Genomic DNA, 16,763 nt, shown 5'->3' on the forward strand with positions numbered 1-16,763 from the left:
TTTATTCCGACACCATGCCACTGAAAAACAAATAACTTAATTACAATTAAAATCCCCCTTAGATTTGTACTAATTAGCAATTTTCGTACATTGGCGCTTATTTGACATGATTAGTCATTACCGGTACACAAAGATGTACATTGTGTTGTTCAAAAGGATTGATTTTTCTAATACTATCTGTGTTTGATAATGAACTCGGCTTTGCCGTTTACTTCCGTGATTTTATACAGTGTTGTTTTGTGGTTCTGTAATTACAGGATCTCGAAACAACCGTAACGAAAGATCGACCGTAAACCCTGTTTTATTGCACTCGGCTGTCTTTGTTACTTGTGATTCTTTCACAACTACTGTTTGTACCGTTTTGTACAGGGGGAAGTTAGGGAAATGTTTGTGAAGTATTTTATTGCTCGATCACATCCAACGGGCAGTCACTGTTTCGTCTGTCTTGCTTCCTTGATAGAACTGTCACATCAAGATCGTTTTTCCTGCGTGACATGTGCGGCTTGCAAACAACGCCATGTAATTCTGCATAATTTAGTGGGCTCTGCTTGGGCGTAAGCAGCAATTACCGTTGAATTTAATGCAAATTAAATCTTGTGTGGAAGAGAGGCCATGAAATATTGATAGCGGGGTCTAAATTTCAACAGATGAAACTTTACCAAACGACATAGTTGGTCGCATGCAAGGGCATCTAAGCAAGTTGTAATCATAAAAAACACAGATTTTTTAACAGATAGTGTTTTCCACAGAAAAATAATTGGGGTCAAACTCGTACGCGCTTTCTGTCTAAATTAGTGGCTGGCATCGATTGGAGTTTCACACAAATAATCCAGTTAGTGAATTTGCAGCCTTTTATGCATTTAAGGTTGAAACAGGTGCACCATAATAGAGCTTACTTCAACAATTATTTTCACCAGCAAACGCAAGGACACAGTGGATCTTATATCAAGGAAAATAGTCGGCATCTCGATTTGATAGCCGGCAAATGGAATCGATCCATTTTTGCGCTGAAACGCCTTCGTCTCATTACGGTGCTGCATCTTCCACCCGTCATCCAAACACTTTGTTAATGGGGTATGTGGCGGTTCGGAACGCTCTTCGCTTTTGGACGCAGGTCACCGACGCTTCGCGATGAAGGCGCGAATATTCGGGCAAATGGAAAACCAATACCACAGGGTACAACTACGCTGTCTCGGGGGGATTACGTCCATAATTACGAACCAGCCTTCTTTCTTCTGCGCAAATAACATCGTCATTCTTTGTCAGCTTCCCTCCCTGCGTTGAAATTGAGAGTGAGCGTGGTCGTTGCGTCATACAGAACGAGAGGTTTAATGTTGGTACAAGCATAACACCAATAATGTAAGGTCGAAAGGTACACAACGGTGTAAAGAGACTTGTGATGCAACAAATGTGTTCAAGAATATGCATACTGAAAGTCGATCCATAATGTAATGCCGAAACTAGAAATGCATGATCATAAAGGTAACGGTTTCGCTGCGTTTCAGTGCTTTATGCGTTTTTCACAAAGCGATACGCGTTGGCTTGTTTAAACTCCGTGGCTACGCACACACGGCGCTGTATTGTTAAGGGTGAGTGCACACACGTGTGGAAGTTGCCTCTGTAGACTTTGTGTTGGTCGCCATCCCTTTTCTGCGCCTCGTTTGGTCTTTGCTCCGGCGTACTGACGTCGCCAGACGCAGGTGAGATATCGCGTGCACTGTACGTAAACGCTTCAGTTAAATCCAAATCTGCTAGTGTCTGGAAGCCGCCTAGCCCCTTGTGAAAATTGTGTTTTCGGTGGACTGGGACTCGGAAGAAGTATTTTTTTTTCTGTAATGTTAATTTTATTAGGTTACATCGTTGGATAATTATAAAGCTATTTATTTGTCCGATGATTTAAAACTGGGGTTGAGGGATATTATGTTTGAGCAATTAGTGAAATCAGTAAATATTTTTACGAGAGGTAAAGATATATACGAACGTTCAGCTAAAGTTTCGAGTTAGAATTTAGAAATTACCTCACAAATGTACAAAGACAAGAATACCCAGGACAGACGTTGCTTTAGTGCTTCGACCAAATGGTCCAAGTTGGGATCGATAACGGAGAGTAATTACCAAGGGCACAGTTACATCTGGCCTCAGCCTATTCCCTTGCAAAATAAGAAAAGAGACGCAGGGACGTGCGCTTTGATTAGATGCGATTTAAAAGATTTTATTTTTGGTCGCTAATACTGCTTTCGACCGATGCATGGACCTTGACTAATCTTAGCGTTCCACTCGTTCTCTCTCTTGATATTTCGTAGACCCACCTGCGGTGGAAATGTGAGAATCAGAGATTTTTTAAATTATTAATACACCTGCATGCATTTTACTGCGTTTTCGCTGGGCGCCCAAGGCAGCTGTTGCTTTCGACTGGTTTAGTCGCTTTGGACAGAAAATGCAGATCGATGAATTTTAGGCTACAATTTATTAAAAAGATTTGTCAACATTTGTTAGTACCATTTATCAGGACATAAACTTGGTAGGTGCTGTTACATGGTTGTGAATAGCAGCTGATCGCCAGTTTTAGAAAATGGCGGTTGTCAGTTTTTCAGCAGCTTTCAGATATTCGTTCAGGTTGATATAGTTCTAAATGAAAATTATTTTCCACTTCATTGTGTACCGAAGGTAGAAAAACATTTTGTCATTGCTTGTGTTTTTTTTTTCACATCACTGTGCATTTGGAAAATTGATCTGTTAACGAGACTGCAAGGCTTGTCGACGCTGTCAAGTCTCATCTAGTTTTAAGTGCATCACCTTGCTGGCTGATATTAGATTGCCAAATTTGATTGGCGATGAGACGTGGGCTTAGGCTATTTCCAGATTGACAAGCAAGCTGCGGGACATGCCAGTTGCTGCTGTGACTAAGTTGTATGAGTGCATTAACAGTATAACTTAATTATTGCCAAACCAGCAGTAAAGCTAGACAATCGTCGTTAGGGATTGCTAGGCGCTTTGTGAGAAACATTTTCTTGTAATAATTGGCCTTGACATGACAACATGTGTTATTTTTGGCCACAATGGTCAGCAACATTTATCTGTAACTATTTGACATTGTTTAAGCTGCTGTTGTGCTTTGTGTTCAGTTTTGATAATTTCAACAGGAGGTTACCGTTGACCCCGTAAGGATTTGGTCTAGATTTTTTCACGGCACGTGAATACCAATAACATTGTCAGGGAGATGTAGTTTTTCTAAAGCTTTTGTTGTATTGTGTTGCAGATACGTCCTGCCATTATCTTATGGCGGTAGCGGAAACGTCGTCTCTAGATACGGTGAAGTTATTTCTTGGTGTTTGTATCAAATGAAACTGCACGTTTACTGACGCAAAGTAGTACATTGGACATCATAGCAATAAGGCTGGTTCATGCGGGGATCGCATAATCGAGCATTCTACGTTGTGCACAGACAGGACGTCTGTTTCCCCTGGTGACCAGCACATACCATCGATCGCGCATTATCAAGCTCATCTGGAGGCAAACACACAAAATACGGCGATGGCTGCATCAGTTGCAGCATGGTTACCCTTCGCCAGGGCTGCAGCAATAGGTAAGAGCTTGTTAGAACGGCTATTATTCTTGCGTTCCATTGTAATTGTGCATTGTATCCATTGTTCTTTAACTGCGAACATAATCAGTCTGTTATCCTTGCTTTACGACAAGTTGAAACCAGACTTCTAAGTTGACCTTTACCGATGCCATTGCGAAACAAATGTCATGCACTTACCAAGAGTGGAATATTGGGAACTGTAAAAAAGTGCCTTTAGGTGGACACGGTACAGTATGTTATCACTTCCTCATCAGACCAGGGTCGTTTAAACAGTCGATTAACCTTGAATTATTCATAAAGAGTAACTTTAAGCCATAGTTCTTGAAGTACTTAGGCTAACCTTGCAATAGGGTCAACCCCAGTTTTTGCCAAAAACTTGCATGAAACCTATCACCGAAATGGAAATTGGCTAGTGTCAAGTCCAATGTTGCCAAAGTGCAGTAAAACAAGCCAGCAAATTTGGATTAAAGCATTGCTGAATAATTTAGTGCCCGTTCGGATGATTTCGGCGATGCAGGCAACCAGACATCGATTTATTGCATTGAAAACGCTCATGAACATGCATCTATAGTTTTATATGTTTGTATTTGTCGAAGTTTACTAATCAAGATAATAACCATTTAAAAAAAAATAAGTGTGTAATTTAGAACATTCTAATAATACCAAGAGCACCATGCGTTGATTAAGATGCCAACAAACAACAGTCAAAATCTCATTAGCTGAGCCCTTAGACTCGGTTTGAATGCGTTGCAACATAATCCCCAAAAATAATGCCATTCTACCTACGTTGGACTAATCTTCCCGATATAAGCAAACGTTTTTTAAATAGTTCTGCAATACTATTTTTGAGATTTATTGTATGCAAAAAAGGTTCTATGGAATCTATGCGGTTGCTGCGATGCTTAAATCAATGTTTACTGGTATCTTTTTTCTTTGATAAGAAAAGTATGTGTTGTAAAAACGTATTGCGATTTGTTAACAATTAGGGGTTGGTGGACATTGTTGTAAATATATCTGTTTGAAAATGGTCGGTTTCTGTTGTAATAAGTAGTATTATGAGATATATTGTTTTATTAGTGTTAATATAAATCCAAAAAGATTTCATAATGACATTCTAGGAGATTGATAACACGAGAATAACATAAAGAGATGAGATTACTGAAAGCTACATGCATTACTTCTAAGCGTAATCTTTTGACATGTTTGTAGATTGTCATTGCAATTATTTTGACCTATAATAGTCGTTTACACGCAATTCTTCGTTTTGACGTCCCAATATACTAAGAAAGACATCTCACCTTTGTCACAGGAGAACGGTATAAATAATTAATTGCAGCTTACGAGCTGGGGACACTGTGGGCGTTTTTGCTCTAAACTTTATTTTAAACCGTATGGAAAGCAAAAATTAAGAATCTTTTTGATGAAGGTGCAACTTTTGCGCAAATTATCATGAATGAAGTTAGTCACTATAGTTGATTTAATCCACTACATACCATATCAATTGCGGAAGGTCAAAAAGAGAAAAAAGAATTCACCAATCGTGTGAAACGGCACATCAATCTTTGTAATCGGTTTCCTTTTTATACCTTAATCCCTGTCTCATTGATTTGTTTCCATTGCCAGCAACCCTGAGTTCCAAGAATTGAGTTTCAGATTTGCGCAATGAGCAGGACGGTCCCAGTTGCAAGGACAGATAAAGTGTGCGAGTTTAGCTATTGACATGTGAATACTACGATATGCTCCGCGTTTATCAAGTTTTTAAATGTTTGCGGATGGTTTTGTCGCTTTAATTTGATCTACGACTATTTTCTAACACCTAACGCATTTAAACAGGATAGAAAAATATATATATTTGGCTTCCATTTATAACTTTATTTCAGAAATAGAAAGAATTTGATATTTTTAACCAATGTTGTAGCTTGTAGGTTATGTTGATAGTCGATACAACTAAAGCTGTGTGAATGCCATAAAGAGATTAACTGAGAATTTCGAGATTTCGAGATTTCGAGATTTGGGTTTGATGTTGATTACATTGTCCGTATTTAAATCAGCAAAATGTACCAATATTTTTGATGAAAAACAATGTTTGATTTATGTGATTCATTGGACGGTAATTCAGAAGTTTATCTTGGCACTGATGGCAGTATTTATGAATATGGTAAGCACAAGCTTTTATAAGCGTGCGTGTGTTGATAACTGGTTGATTTGTGTACATTATAAAATTGGCCAATTCACCTGTAGCAGTAAAATCGAAATCGTTATTCCCACACTGACTCAAAACATTCAATTTCGCGCCACAGGGTCACATTGCATCCCTTGCCAAATAATTTCTTCATGAATTTTTAAAGCGATTTGCCGCGGAGCGCTAGAACCGGACACTCCTTTCACTTTAACATGCAACGAAACTGCAATTTTATCGTAAAACTTTCATACTTCAGGCACGAACGGTTGATATGTTTACATTTAAACTCGAGTAACTACACACTACAATCGACACAGTTGACTGGTTACAATAATGACTAAATAATCGGCATTGTGAAAGGTTTGCATTATTTATGACCTAAACCTTCACGTTTGGCGGTCGAATTTTTTTTAGTTGTGTAAGCAATGTCTGGACCTAACCGTTTAGATATGTGCATTATTATCCGTTGAAGGGAAAGCGAGCAAGCGTATAGAAAAGTCCGTCTTCCACCATCAAGTTGTACAGTTGACAGTTCTCCTTCATACTGTGCTTAAATTTCTTTTCTTTGAAAATCAGTGCCGCCAGTATAAGTTGTGTGTGAGTACAAGTGTGTTATACTGTTTGCTGAGAACCACAAAGAAGTTTGCAGCTGGTATTCCTACGGTTTGCAGGCTCGTGTTGTGCGGGTCGGCTGTTCCCCAAAGCAAGCATCATCGCTTAAATCCAAACCAATTACCATCAGCGATAGCAAATTCCTCTGGCTTTATTAAACTGTATTGACAAACGACTAAGCACACATGGCGTATATGAACTTATTTAATATGAACTTGGAGAAATCATTCTCCATACCTCGAAGCTTCCATTTAACAACATAAAGCCATGATTTTTTTTTCAAGTAAACACGTTGTTAAGGCATACCAAAACGTTTTAACGTATGTGGTTGTAAAAAGACAATTCATATCTTCCGGATATTAATTTTTATTTCTTGTCACATGCTACTGTATTGATTAACATTAAACCGCAACCTATTGCCGCGCTTCAGGTTTTTCAATTTTATCCATCCTGTTTTTGTGGTCGCCAACGAGCTTGCGCTGTTGCCTAAAAAACCTCTTGTTTAGGCTGGGTGCCAGTTGCTTCAGGTGAACTCCCTCCAATGCCCTTCAGTCACCGCCGAACAAAGGACGAAGTTGTGAATTTGAACGTCAGTGGGCGTCGCTTCCAGGCCTGGAGAAACACGTTGGAGAAATTTCCTGACACTATGCTAGGAAGTCGGGAAAAAGACTTTTTCTATAACGAGGAAAAGAACGAATACTTTTTTGACCGCGACCCGGAAATCTTTCGCCACATTCTCTGTTTCTACCGAACCGGAAAGATGCATTTTCCCCGCACTGAGTGCATTACAACTATCGAAGATGAATTGGCGTTTTTTGGGATCATGCCCGAAATGATCGCGGATTGCTGTTATGAGGACTATCGCGATAGAAAACGCGAACACGATGAACGTTTGATGGATGACAACGTTCCAGGTGATGGTACCAGTGAAATGGGCGCCCCTGCGGCAGCCAGCAAACTTACACCCCCTGCACCCACGTCTCTGCGCAAGCGTATGTGGCGAGCTTTTGAAAACCCTCACACCAGTACCCCTGCTTTGGTTTTTTATTATGTAACCGGTTTTTTCATTGCTGTATCAGTGTTTGCTAACATTGTAGAAACCGTACCGTGCGGTCCAAAGCCCGGTTCGCTGGAGGTTCTGCCGTGTGGTGAAAGGTACCAGCTTGTTTTCTTTTGCTTGGATACCGCTTGTGTAATGATCTTCACCGTGGAATACTTTTTGAGACTCTTCGCCGCCCCTAATCGTTGCAAGTTCTTGCGCTCTGTGATGAGCATTATCGACGTCGTGGCCATCCTGCCGTATTATATCGGACTTATAATCACCGACAACGAGGACGTGAGCGGCGCTTTCGTGACGCTACGAGTGTTTCGCGTCTTCCGAATTTTCAAGTTTTCACGCCACTCGCAGGGTTTGCGTATATTGGGCTACACGCTGAAGAGTTGTGCGAGCGAGCTTGGATTTCTGCTATTTTCCCTAACTATGGCCATTATCATTTTCGCGACTGTGATGTTTTACGCCGAGAAAGGCATGGAGGGTACCAACTTCACCAGCATTCCGTCTGCTTTTTGGTATACCATTGTCACTATGACCACGCTCGGGTAGGTGTGCAATGGCACTATTTCACTTCTTCACCATTGTTTAAACAGCTTTTATGCTAATTAAAGTTAATTACTTTATTCCGTTGATCAAGTCACATTGGGACACCCCTTAAAATTTTTGATAGCTATATAAATATTTTACGACCTAACAATGTTCACAAAGTTTCATGCAGCCTTTGATATGTTAATATTATTTCCCATGTGTGACAGATACGGTGATATGGTTCCTCGAACAATAGCTGGAAAGATTTTCGGCAGCGTATGTTCCCTTAGTGGCGTGTTGGTGATCGCTCTACCTGTTCCTGTAATCGTCAGCAACTTCGGTCGAATATACAGTCAAAGTCAACGACAAGATAAACGTAGGGCGCAGAAGGTAAGACCACCGCAACAGCAACAACAAACCATGCTTTTACACTTGATTAGTTGTCTAGAAAGTGTAAGTTCGCTTGCCGTTTGAGACGCATGTAAAAGACTTACGCTACACGCATTTTTAAACCACGATGGTGGCCAATTAGCGATGCGCGTGCATGGTCAATTGACTTTGCAGGAGCCATGCGGGTTTCGTGCCGAACACACAGACACACACATGCGCACAACACACGCACTTGTCTTGCAGAAAATAGAAGAGTTAGTAGGTGACAGTGCTTCTGAATTATTAAACTTCAACAAGGCTTTTAACGCCTTTAATGAACGTCTTCCCTCTCGGGGCGTGTTCAACTCGGAGCGAATGTCCTCGCGTTCTCTAGAGCTGTCTGATTTATGATGGTCGCAAAGTGTTAATAGCGTGCGATTTACAACCCCACAGACGTTTTAGAAATGTTGACTCATTTTCCTGCATTCAATGTCACTGATCGGAGAGTAACAAAACCTACACTAGAATTTCAAGTCGCAAATCAACTACAATTCTATGCCCTTATTCATGTGTGCTACAAATCCTAAACTTAACTAAACAATTACTATCAATTCTCCGCACTTGTTCAAATAGTTCCTGCAGACTATGCACAGTAAAGGTTAAAGGACAGTTTTTTTGTTTTTTTGCAGAGAGCACGTTTAGCCCGAATACGTGCTGGTAAACAATCAGGAGCCATCAACTACTTTCAGAAAAAGTTCGATCCCGGATTGGATGAAAATAGAATTCAGTCGGTAGGAAATTTGTATTATTGTATCTTAGGTTACTATGTTTCTTACTTTTCTGTTGACCTCGAAAAATCGTGCAAAAGGAAGACTACGGTTTGGATGATATCACACCAAACATTTTCTTCGTATTGATTTGATCACTTCCACTTGTGTAACCGTCGATATTTTTTGCCACAGAGCGAAACTGGAACGAGCAACTCGAGCAATTCAAACAACAACGGATTCGAGAGGGAACATTTCCATTTGCTTAATTGCCTCGAAAAAACTACGGTTAGTCTCCAGACAGTCATATAATTGTTTGCATGAACTTATACAACACGACTGCAACAGTTGGGATGTAAGGGGGGAAAGTAGAAGAAGGAGAGTTTATACTCTGCTGGCGGTGTTTTACACGACATTTCCCGTTGTTGTCTTATTTCATGAATATTAATTTTAAAATAAGCCAGAGCTTGTTTACCCCGAGGTTGTACAGTCACATGGCCCTTTTTCTTCGGTCCTTTAAAACGTTAGGCACATTTATGCATTTAATGCATCGACTTTTCCACGAGCACTTAGCGATTGCGCGTGTTGTGCGTTGGAAAACATCAAAAATATTCTTATCCGGCAGCTGTCTTTGCCAGTGCTCTCAAGGGCCGATCGATCCCATCTTTTTGCGCGCAGAATCACGACATCATGGATAGCGACACGAATAATCCTTCGGCGGCCATCACCATCGGCAATCAAATGAGCAACGACCAAGAGACAGAATCGCTAATCTCCGCCAGGTCAGCGGTTTCGCAGCCCGCCGGTTTGCCGCTCTATCATCAAAAGTCTGTCAGTCCACCGGAAAAAATAGCTCACAGCAGTTCGGGGCCTGCCACAAATCGCTTACAAAAGGCTGACGAGCATCGGGTTCGGGTAGCGCATGCCAACTCGAGCAACAACAACGGCAGCAGGTGGGTGGCGATCGTTTTTCCTTGGCGTTGTGTAAAAACGGATTAGGTTGCGTAAAGGCAATAGATAGCACTTCGATGCTGCTGTCAACTGCGTCAAATCGACCTTCGCTAAACTCGAACAACATGTTTTACTTTGGATCACATCGGTCCACAATAATTGCAACCATTCAGCAGTAGACGTTATTTGTTTCATTCGACTCCATGTATATAAGTTGGAGCAAAATAAATTAAGTGATAAATGGAGTAAAATTCCAAAAATATTTTTCTGCATATTACAGGGATGAATCGCCTAATATACCCGGTGCCGTGACGCAGTCTTGGGGCACCGAAAAAAAGTTAAAACCAGGATCCTCCATTGTGTACAACTGCGCGTCGAACGGCGTTCGGTCAATCGATAAAGGTGAGAGCGACAAAGACGATGTTTGCCCTTCTCACCCTTCCGTCCCCACTATCGTGACGCAAACCGACAGCGGACGCATCTCCCCCCACCCTAACTTCAATAACGAGTCATCGGAAAACTTTCAAGAAGCATTTGAGAGATCAAAAGTGACAGAGACAAGCCCAGTCGACACTTTAAACGTCCCAATGACGCCGCTGGGTTCGTCGGATGCTTCATCGTCGACGTCAGGCGTTAGTGGCGGTTCATCCATGCTGGAGTATTATAGGTACATCGGAAGTGACGACGACGTGCGCCTACCTAACGTCATTTCATCGAAAGAAAGCGGACCGAAAGGCTCGTACAGTTTTGAACGAACCTTCTCGAAACCCTTTACAGTCAGTGGCAATTGCGAGATGGAACAACACCCGCCAAGTTACCTGGACGCACGGGAACTCCCTGTTATCGACCCAGCACAGGTGGACGAACCTGTGACGCGATTGCGACAGAAAGGCGAATCAAAAAAGCGATTTGGCAATGCTGAGGAGAAAGGGAATATGCGGCCGAGCACGACCGGTGGAAACTGCGATTCTTCAAATCCTAATATCCTCAAGATATCGTCATTGTAACGGATGACTTGTGTTCGCTGTCGGGCAACGGGAAGCTGATGCGGTGCACTTCTGACACATTTTTTCTACGCTTGGACGATTAACGCTCAATACAATCGCAGACGGGCAGATTTATTAAACAATATGGAAAATAATGAGAAATAGCCTCAATATCGGTGAAAAGATGTATGTTATTTACACCTGCTCTGTCATTCTGTCTAATCACATTTTCGTGATAACAACACTCCATCAATTCGAAAATGGAAGTGTAGTTCCCATTATTGAGCTGGAACATTGATCCATCATCATCTTCATCACTTCCGGGAATTATAAGTGCAATATTATTTGAGCGCCGTGGCTGACAATGGTTTTACCACTGCAACGACTGTACGAATAACCAAAAACACACACTCTACGATGAACTAACTTTAAAATCTGTAATTAAACTTAGCTATTAAAGGGCGAGATAAACTCAATTTTCGTGACAGACACTTTGCGGATTTATGTGATTCAAATCATTGGCCTGTGAGATCAGTTTCGATCCCAATCCCTTTCTAACGCTTTTATTGCGTTGCTGGGTAATTGCGATGGTAATCCGCTCCAAGATCATTCGCTCCAAAAATCAATGAAAAAAATCCATTATAACTATTTTGACCCGAGAGTCTTGTTTTAAAATTAATTCAACAGAACATTTCAATAATCGACCAATTTTCCGGCGTTATAGTCGTTGTTTTTTGGTATCGTTTATTTTAGTTTCTTGCGCTTGAAACGACGATTGTCGTGTTTTATGTCTGCTTCTTTTGCAAATTACCCTTTGATACTGTGTCAATGTTTTATTACAAGCTCTTGTGTATGGGAATATATTTCACTATATTTGGTCGTGCGTCAAAGAACTTCGCTGTTTGACGACGAAGTCTGCGAGCTGATACTGTACAAATAAAATATCGTTCAGTGGATAGGGTGGTTACCACAGGCCGTGTATCAGCTGAGTTATTTGTTTATGTATTTGGCAGTGTAACCCCTTGAGATTGATTAAGTGAGCAATACATGTTGACGTCTTTGCATGTACGTCACATTGCGCATATGCCTTTGGTGTCCGTAATTTGGAAAGCTTAACCAATTAAACCAACAACATATGTTTAGATCAGTGGTTCTCAAACATTTTTATTGTCGGGGCCAAACGGTAGTTTTGTGTGTAGGAAGCTGCAAAAAAACGAAACCTTGAGAAAATCACTGAAGATTAATACTTTGAAAGCTAAAATAGCAATCTTTGGTGGTTTTCTGAGGTTTGGTGGGGGCCGCAAAATAGGTAGTTGGGAGCCGCATGTGGTCCTGAGAGCCGCGTTTGAGAATCACTGGTTTAGATGAACGGTTTGTGCACTTTTACTCCACCATTTTAAAATTTAATTATAGGTATCTGCAAACGAAAGAATGAGACAAAGTTTTCAATCGCCCGAAAGTCACTCTGTTTTCGAAAGACGAGTGGCCTATTCATTTTAGCAATGTTAAAGCACATTTTTGTATCAATTTAGGATCTCTTAATTAAACATTTTCTGTAGTCAGTCCTCGGTCGACAATTTTAGGTAACACTGTGTTCACTGTGTTTTTGTAACATCGGGTCTTGCGGGTACGTAGGGTCAAGATCTGTTATTTGTAAACTCTACCTGAATAAATTCACATTTTATCTTCATATGAACATAGTCGACACTTCCTTTAACCTTCTTGCAGGCGACTTATCCTCGTTCCCGTTTAGGCCCGAAAGTTTGATTGATTGGTCAATACTAAAGAAGACATACACAACGGGCAATAATAGACAATGGCTTCAAACACGACATTTTAGGGCTGCTGGGCACAGAGTTGTAAGCGGGCCCGAAAAAGTACAAGCACGGTCCGAACCCGAATCATTTTTGAGAAACCCGTTTAGCTACTTACTTGGGTAATTTTATTTGAAAAACAGAAACGGAAAGAATTTAAAGTCAGGCCCGTATCAAGCCCGTTTGTTTAACAAACCCCAAGCCCGAACCAGACCCCAAACTGAAAAAGCCCAGCCCGACTTACAACTCTGGTCGGGCATTAATTACAGTCTAGCAAATAAGGTAATTTATATCGGAAAAAAATACGGACGAAGCATGTCGAACCAGAACTCGGCCCGCAAAACCCGGAGTTCTGAATCGAACCAACATCAACAAAATGGAAATATTTACAATTAAAATGAAACAAGTATCGTTTTACGTATGTGTGCAAAAAATAGATTCGAAGACTTCCGGCACAGACTATATACAAAGTATTTGTTATTGCAGATTTTACGTGGTACAGAGCTTTAAAACTATACCTGTGCGAGCAACTGATTTGCTACAAAGAAAACGACACAAATGAAAATCGGAACCAGCCACAGCGACACCAACACTCGACCAACAAAACACAAACAATAACTAAACTAGGTGTAGCATCCCTCAGTCAGTCCAAGCTTTTAGTTTACCGCTCGCGATTACCGGTTAATTAAGCAAAATTCCTAGTTTTAAGCAAAAAAAAAAAAAAAAAATTAAGCAAAATTCCTAGTTTTTGATCAGCAAAGTACCAACATCAGTATATAAAGCGTTAAAACAGACCAAAACGCCGTCAAACGTCGGTAGAGCTGCGATAAGAACTCACAACAGACCAAGTTTGCTAATTACCGATAGATGACGTAAAGGGCATAGTTATTTAAACTAGAAGGGTAGCTTAGCACATATTGCCCTTGCATATACACTATAACCTATTTTAAAACATTGATATATTTCCTATGCTTATTTTATATTGGGTCCCATACCATCTACTGTCTTTTATAACCTTAGTTGTTTCTGCAAGCAGAAACTCATGGGTCCCCACACATGCAAAGTTGTAGATAATGCATCAATGACTCAATCAATAGTACTGCAAAATTCAGCCAAATCCTCCAATGTTTAAAATGTCGACCACTAGAGGTGTTTTGAGCAACAACCTTTTTTATTTTTTTATTAAAACTGAAACCCTAACCAGGCCGATAAAAAACAACCCCGACACTGTTTAAAAAACTGACCCATTTTAGGGGGCTAGTAGGGTAACTAATGGGGTCCGACACACAAACTTAAAAAATAGGAAACCTCAATGACTCAATCAACAGTGCTGCAAAATTTGAGCCAAATCCGCCAATGTTTAAAATGTCGACCACTAGAGGTGTTTTGAGCAACAACCGACGTCATAGGGCAGAGATGGCGAACCACTGACCCGCGGGCCACAAAGTGACCCACCACGTGAATTCCAGTGACCCAATTGTAGTTTCAAAAATTTTTACTGATTACTATTGGCAGGGTTATCAGATTTCCAAGATTTAAAAGCAACACAACAGTTAACTTCAAGCCCTTTTCCAGATTGCCTATTGTCCTAATACAGATGGTTGAGTGAATTGTGAGGCAACAGATATGTTTATTAAAATGTACAAATTGAAACAATTTGTTGTAACTTTGTTGACGTTGTTCGGTTCCACGTATTCATGCGAATCCTTGTTTTCACATATGAATTTCAAAAAATCAAGTGCCAGGAATTGTCTCAGCTCAGACATGACTGCTGCGTGTATTAAACTGAAAACTTCCTAGGATTGCAAGACTTGCAGAGAAGATGCAGCAACGCTTCTCATTGACATTGACATGCAATAAAATATGTGACCCACTTTGTTTTCTTTTTGAAATAATGATCTCATGTATGACCCATTTAATGAAAAAGGTTCGCCATCCCTGTCATAGGGCAACAACCTTCACCAAGCAATCCACAAAGTCACAAACGAGTAACATACTTGCCCTTGTAACACTATTGAGCAACAGAAATCTTTTGTTTGTGGTGTTCAGTAACATACAAATACGTTTTACGCTTTGGGGGCTTGTGGGGTAAATACTAGGGTTCTTTGGACAAACAAAGTGGGATGCACATCTACATAACTTTATCTACCATCTGTATAAGTTTCAGCCACATCCATCAAACATTTGATAGAAAAACGAGTCGGACAAACTTTGGGAAGAAAAATACCCATTTTAGGGGGCTAGCGGGGTAAATACTAGGGTTTATCAACAAAAACAAAGTGGGATGCACATCTACATAACCATATCTACCATCTGTGCAAATTTCAGCCAAATCCATCAAACATTTGATGGAAAAACGAGTTGGACAAACTTTAGGAAGAAAAAAAAAGAAAATAAAATAAAATAAAAGAAACAAAAAGAAAAAAACACAAATCAATTTGAGTAAAATCAATATGCGTCCCATTCAGGGAAGGGGACCCATAATTAACAGACTGGGATTGGGTTTGGAACTAAATGTAGGGTTGGGAATTTATTGCTATAGTTATGGTTTATTGCTATAGTTGTTAAAAACCTCACCCCAACCCCAATACCGTCAGACTACTCAAGCATTTATTTAAATTGCTTCTGCAGAATCTTTGGACTTTTGCAGAATCATTAGCAAAGGTCTTTAAACGGAACAAACCGTTTTATTTTTTATTTTTTTATCAAAACTGAAACCCTAACCAGGCCGATAAAAAACAAGTTAACTTTGTTTGGGTTTTAGATGAACTGGTTTTCGAACTCGTTACTTAAGCCAAAGCCACTTACATAACTCCTAGGCACAAGTGATTTTGTTGTTAGGTGTTGGCAGTAGTCGGTGATTTTAGCAACTTGATACGTGCCAAAAAAACGGGTCCTCAGGACGAGCGGAGATTCCGTTTCCATTGAAATGTAATCAAGTTTCAAATAGCACGCTGTATGTTTTGCGAACAGAAGTCAGGATGTCATGTTCGTTTGCCACACGGCTAGGTTTCTCGGATTGTGACAAAAACGTCTAGGCTTGCCGTTGTTAAACAAACTAAAACCATGCATTTCAAAACTGGATGATTGATGTGTATGTTCATGTAACCTTCGTAACTTTTATTCGCATGTATTCTCTTTGTAGAGTGTAAAAAAAACCTATACGACGCAAACTGGGGAAAGGCACACTAACGCCTCGCCTTAGCTGCGTCGGGGCAGATGTTTGTTAAGCCTTTGTTGAAGCCCTGTGTTTGTGTAATCTATGATGTGTTGTTAGTATGTAGGGTTGTTGTCATATTATGTGTGTAAGCAGATAATCTGGCATTTTTGCCCTGTACTGTGTCATATCGTACCTCCTTTATTAATTTGTGGTGTGTTAAAGGTTGTATGCATTTAGAGGTATTTTCTTGCTAAATAGTTTCACTCTAATTTAAACTGAAATTAGCACACAAAGATCCATAAACGCAAGAATGAATACACGTTTGACTTAGTATGAATTGAAAGACTTCCTTGTTAATAGAAAACTGTATTTTAATTTGTGACGCCAGTTTAGACTTGAAACAGATATAGTAGTCTTAATAGGCTAACTAGGAACGTTACTTTCACTGATCCAAAACAATTTGCTTTGGGGTTGATTTCAAATACTACGTGACCAACAATGGATGAAAGAGATTTGATATTGATAAGAGATGAGTCTAAGTGGAGTAAAAGAGCAGAACACTAGAGCAATGAACAAAGAAGGGACAAGAGATAGGCCGACGTGGAGAAAATCTATGGACTTTTTAGTTTCGGCGATAGGGTTAACCGTAGGACTGGGTAATATATGGAGGTTTCCATACCTGTGCTTTTGAAAACGGCGGAGGTAGGATATGTGTTCATATTTTGGACGGTTTCGATCCGGAGTCGGCAACGTA

General features: G+C 40.3%; 1 protein-coding gene across 2 annotated transcripts; it reads left to right on the forward strand.

The window, feature by feature from the left end:
- The first annotated feature begins 1,342 nt into the window (after positions 1-1,342).
- Positions 1,343-11,991, forward strand: LOC145229988 (potassium voltage-gated channel protein Shal-like). 2 transcript variants are annotated; one of them, XM_080095344.1, is made up of 8 exons: positions 1,343-1,700; positions 3,260-3,586; positions 6,887-7,979; positions 8,190-8,352; positions 9,021-9,122; positions 9,294-9,386; positions 9,777-10,051; positions 10,330-11,991. In XM_080095344.1, exons 2-8 carry the CDS (start codon positions 3,535-3,537, stop codon positions 11,054-11,056), a joined length of 2,505 nt encoding a protein of 834 aa, XP_079951470.1. In that variant the 5' UTR covers positions 1,343-1,700; positions 3,260-3,534; the 3' UTR covers positions 11,057-11,991. The 2 variants fall into 2 exon arrangements, with proteins under 2 accessions (XP_079951470.1, XP_079951469.1); XM_080095343.1 differs by lacking the exons at positions 1,343-1,700; positions 3,260-3,586 and adding an exon at positions 5,624-5,744.
- The last annotated feature ends 4,772 nt before the right edge of the window (positions 11,992-16,763 follow it).

The sequence above is a fragment of the Phallusia mammillata genome, chromosome 5 (genome assembly GCF_965637545.1).
Source record: "Phallusia mammillata chromosome 5, kaPhaMamm4.hap1.1, whole genome shotgun sequence".
NCBI lineage: Eukaryota > Metazoa > Chordata > Ascidiacea > Phlebobranchia > Ascidiidae > Phallusia > Phallusia mammillata.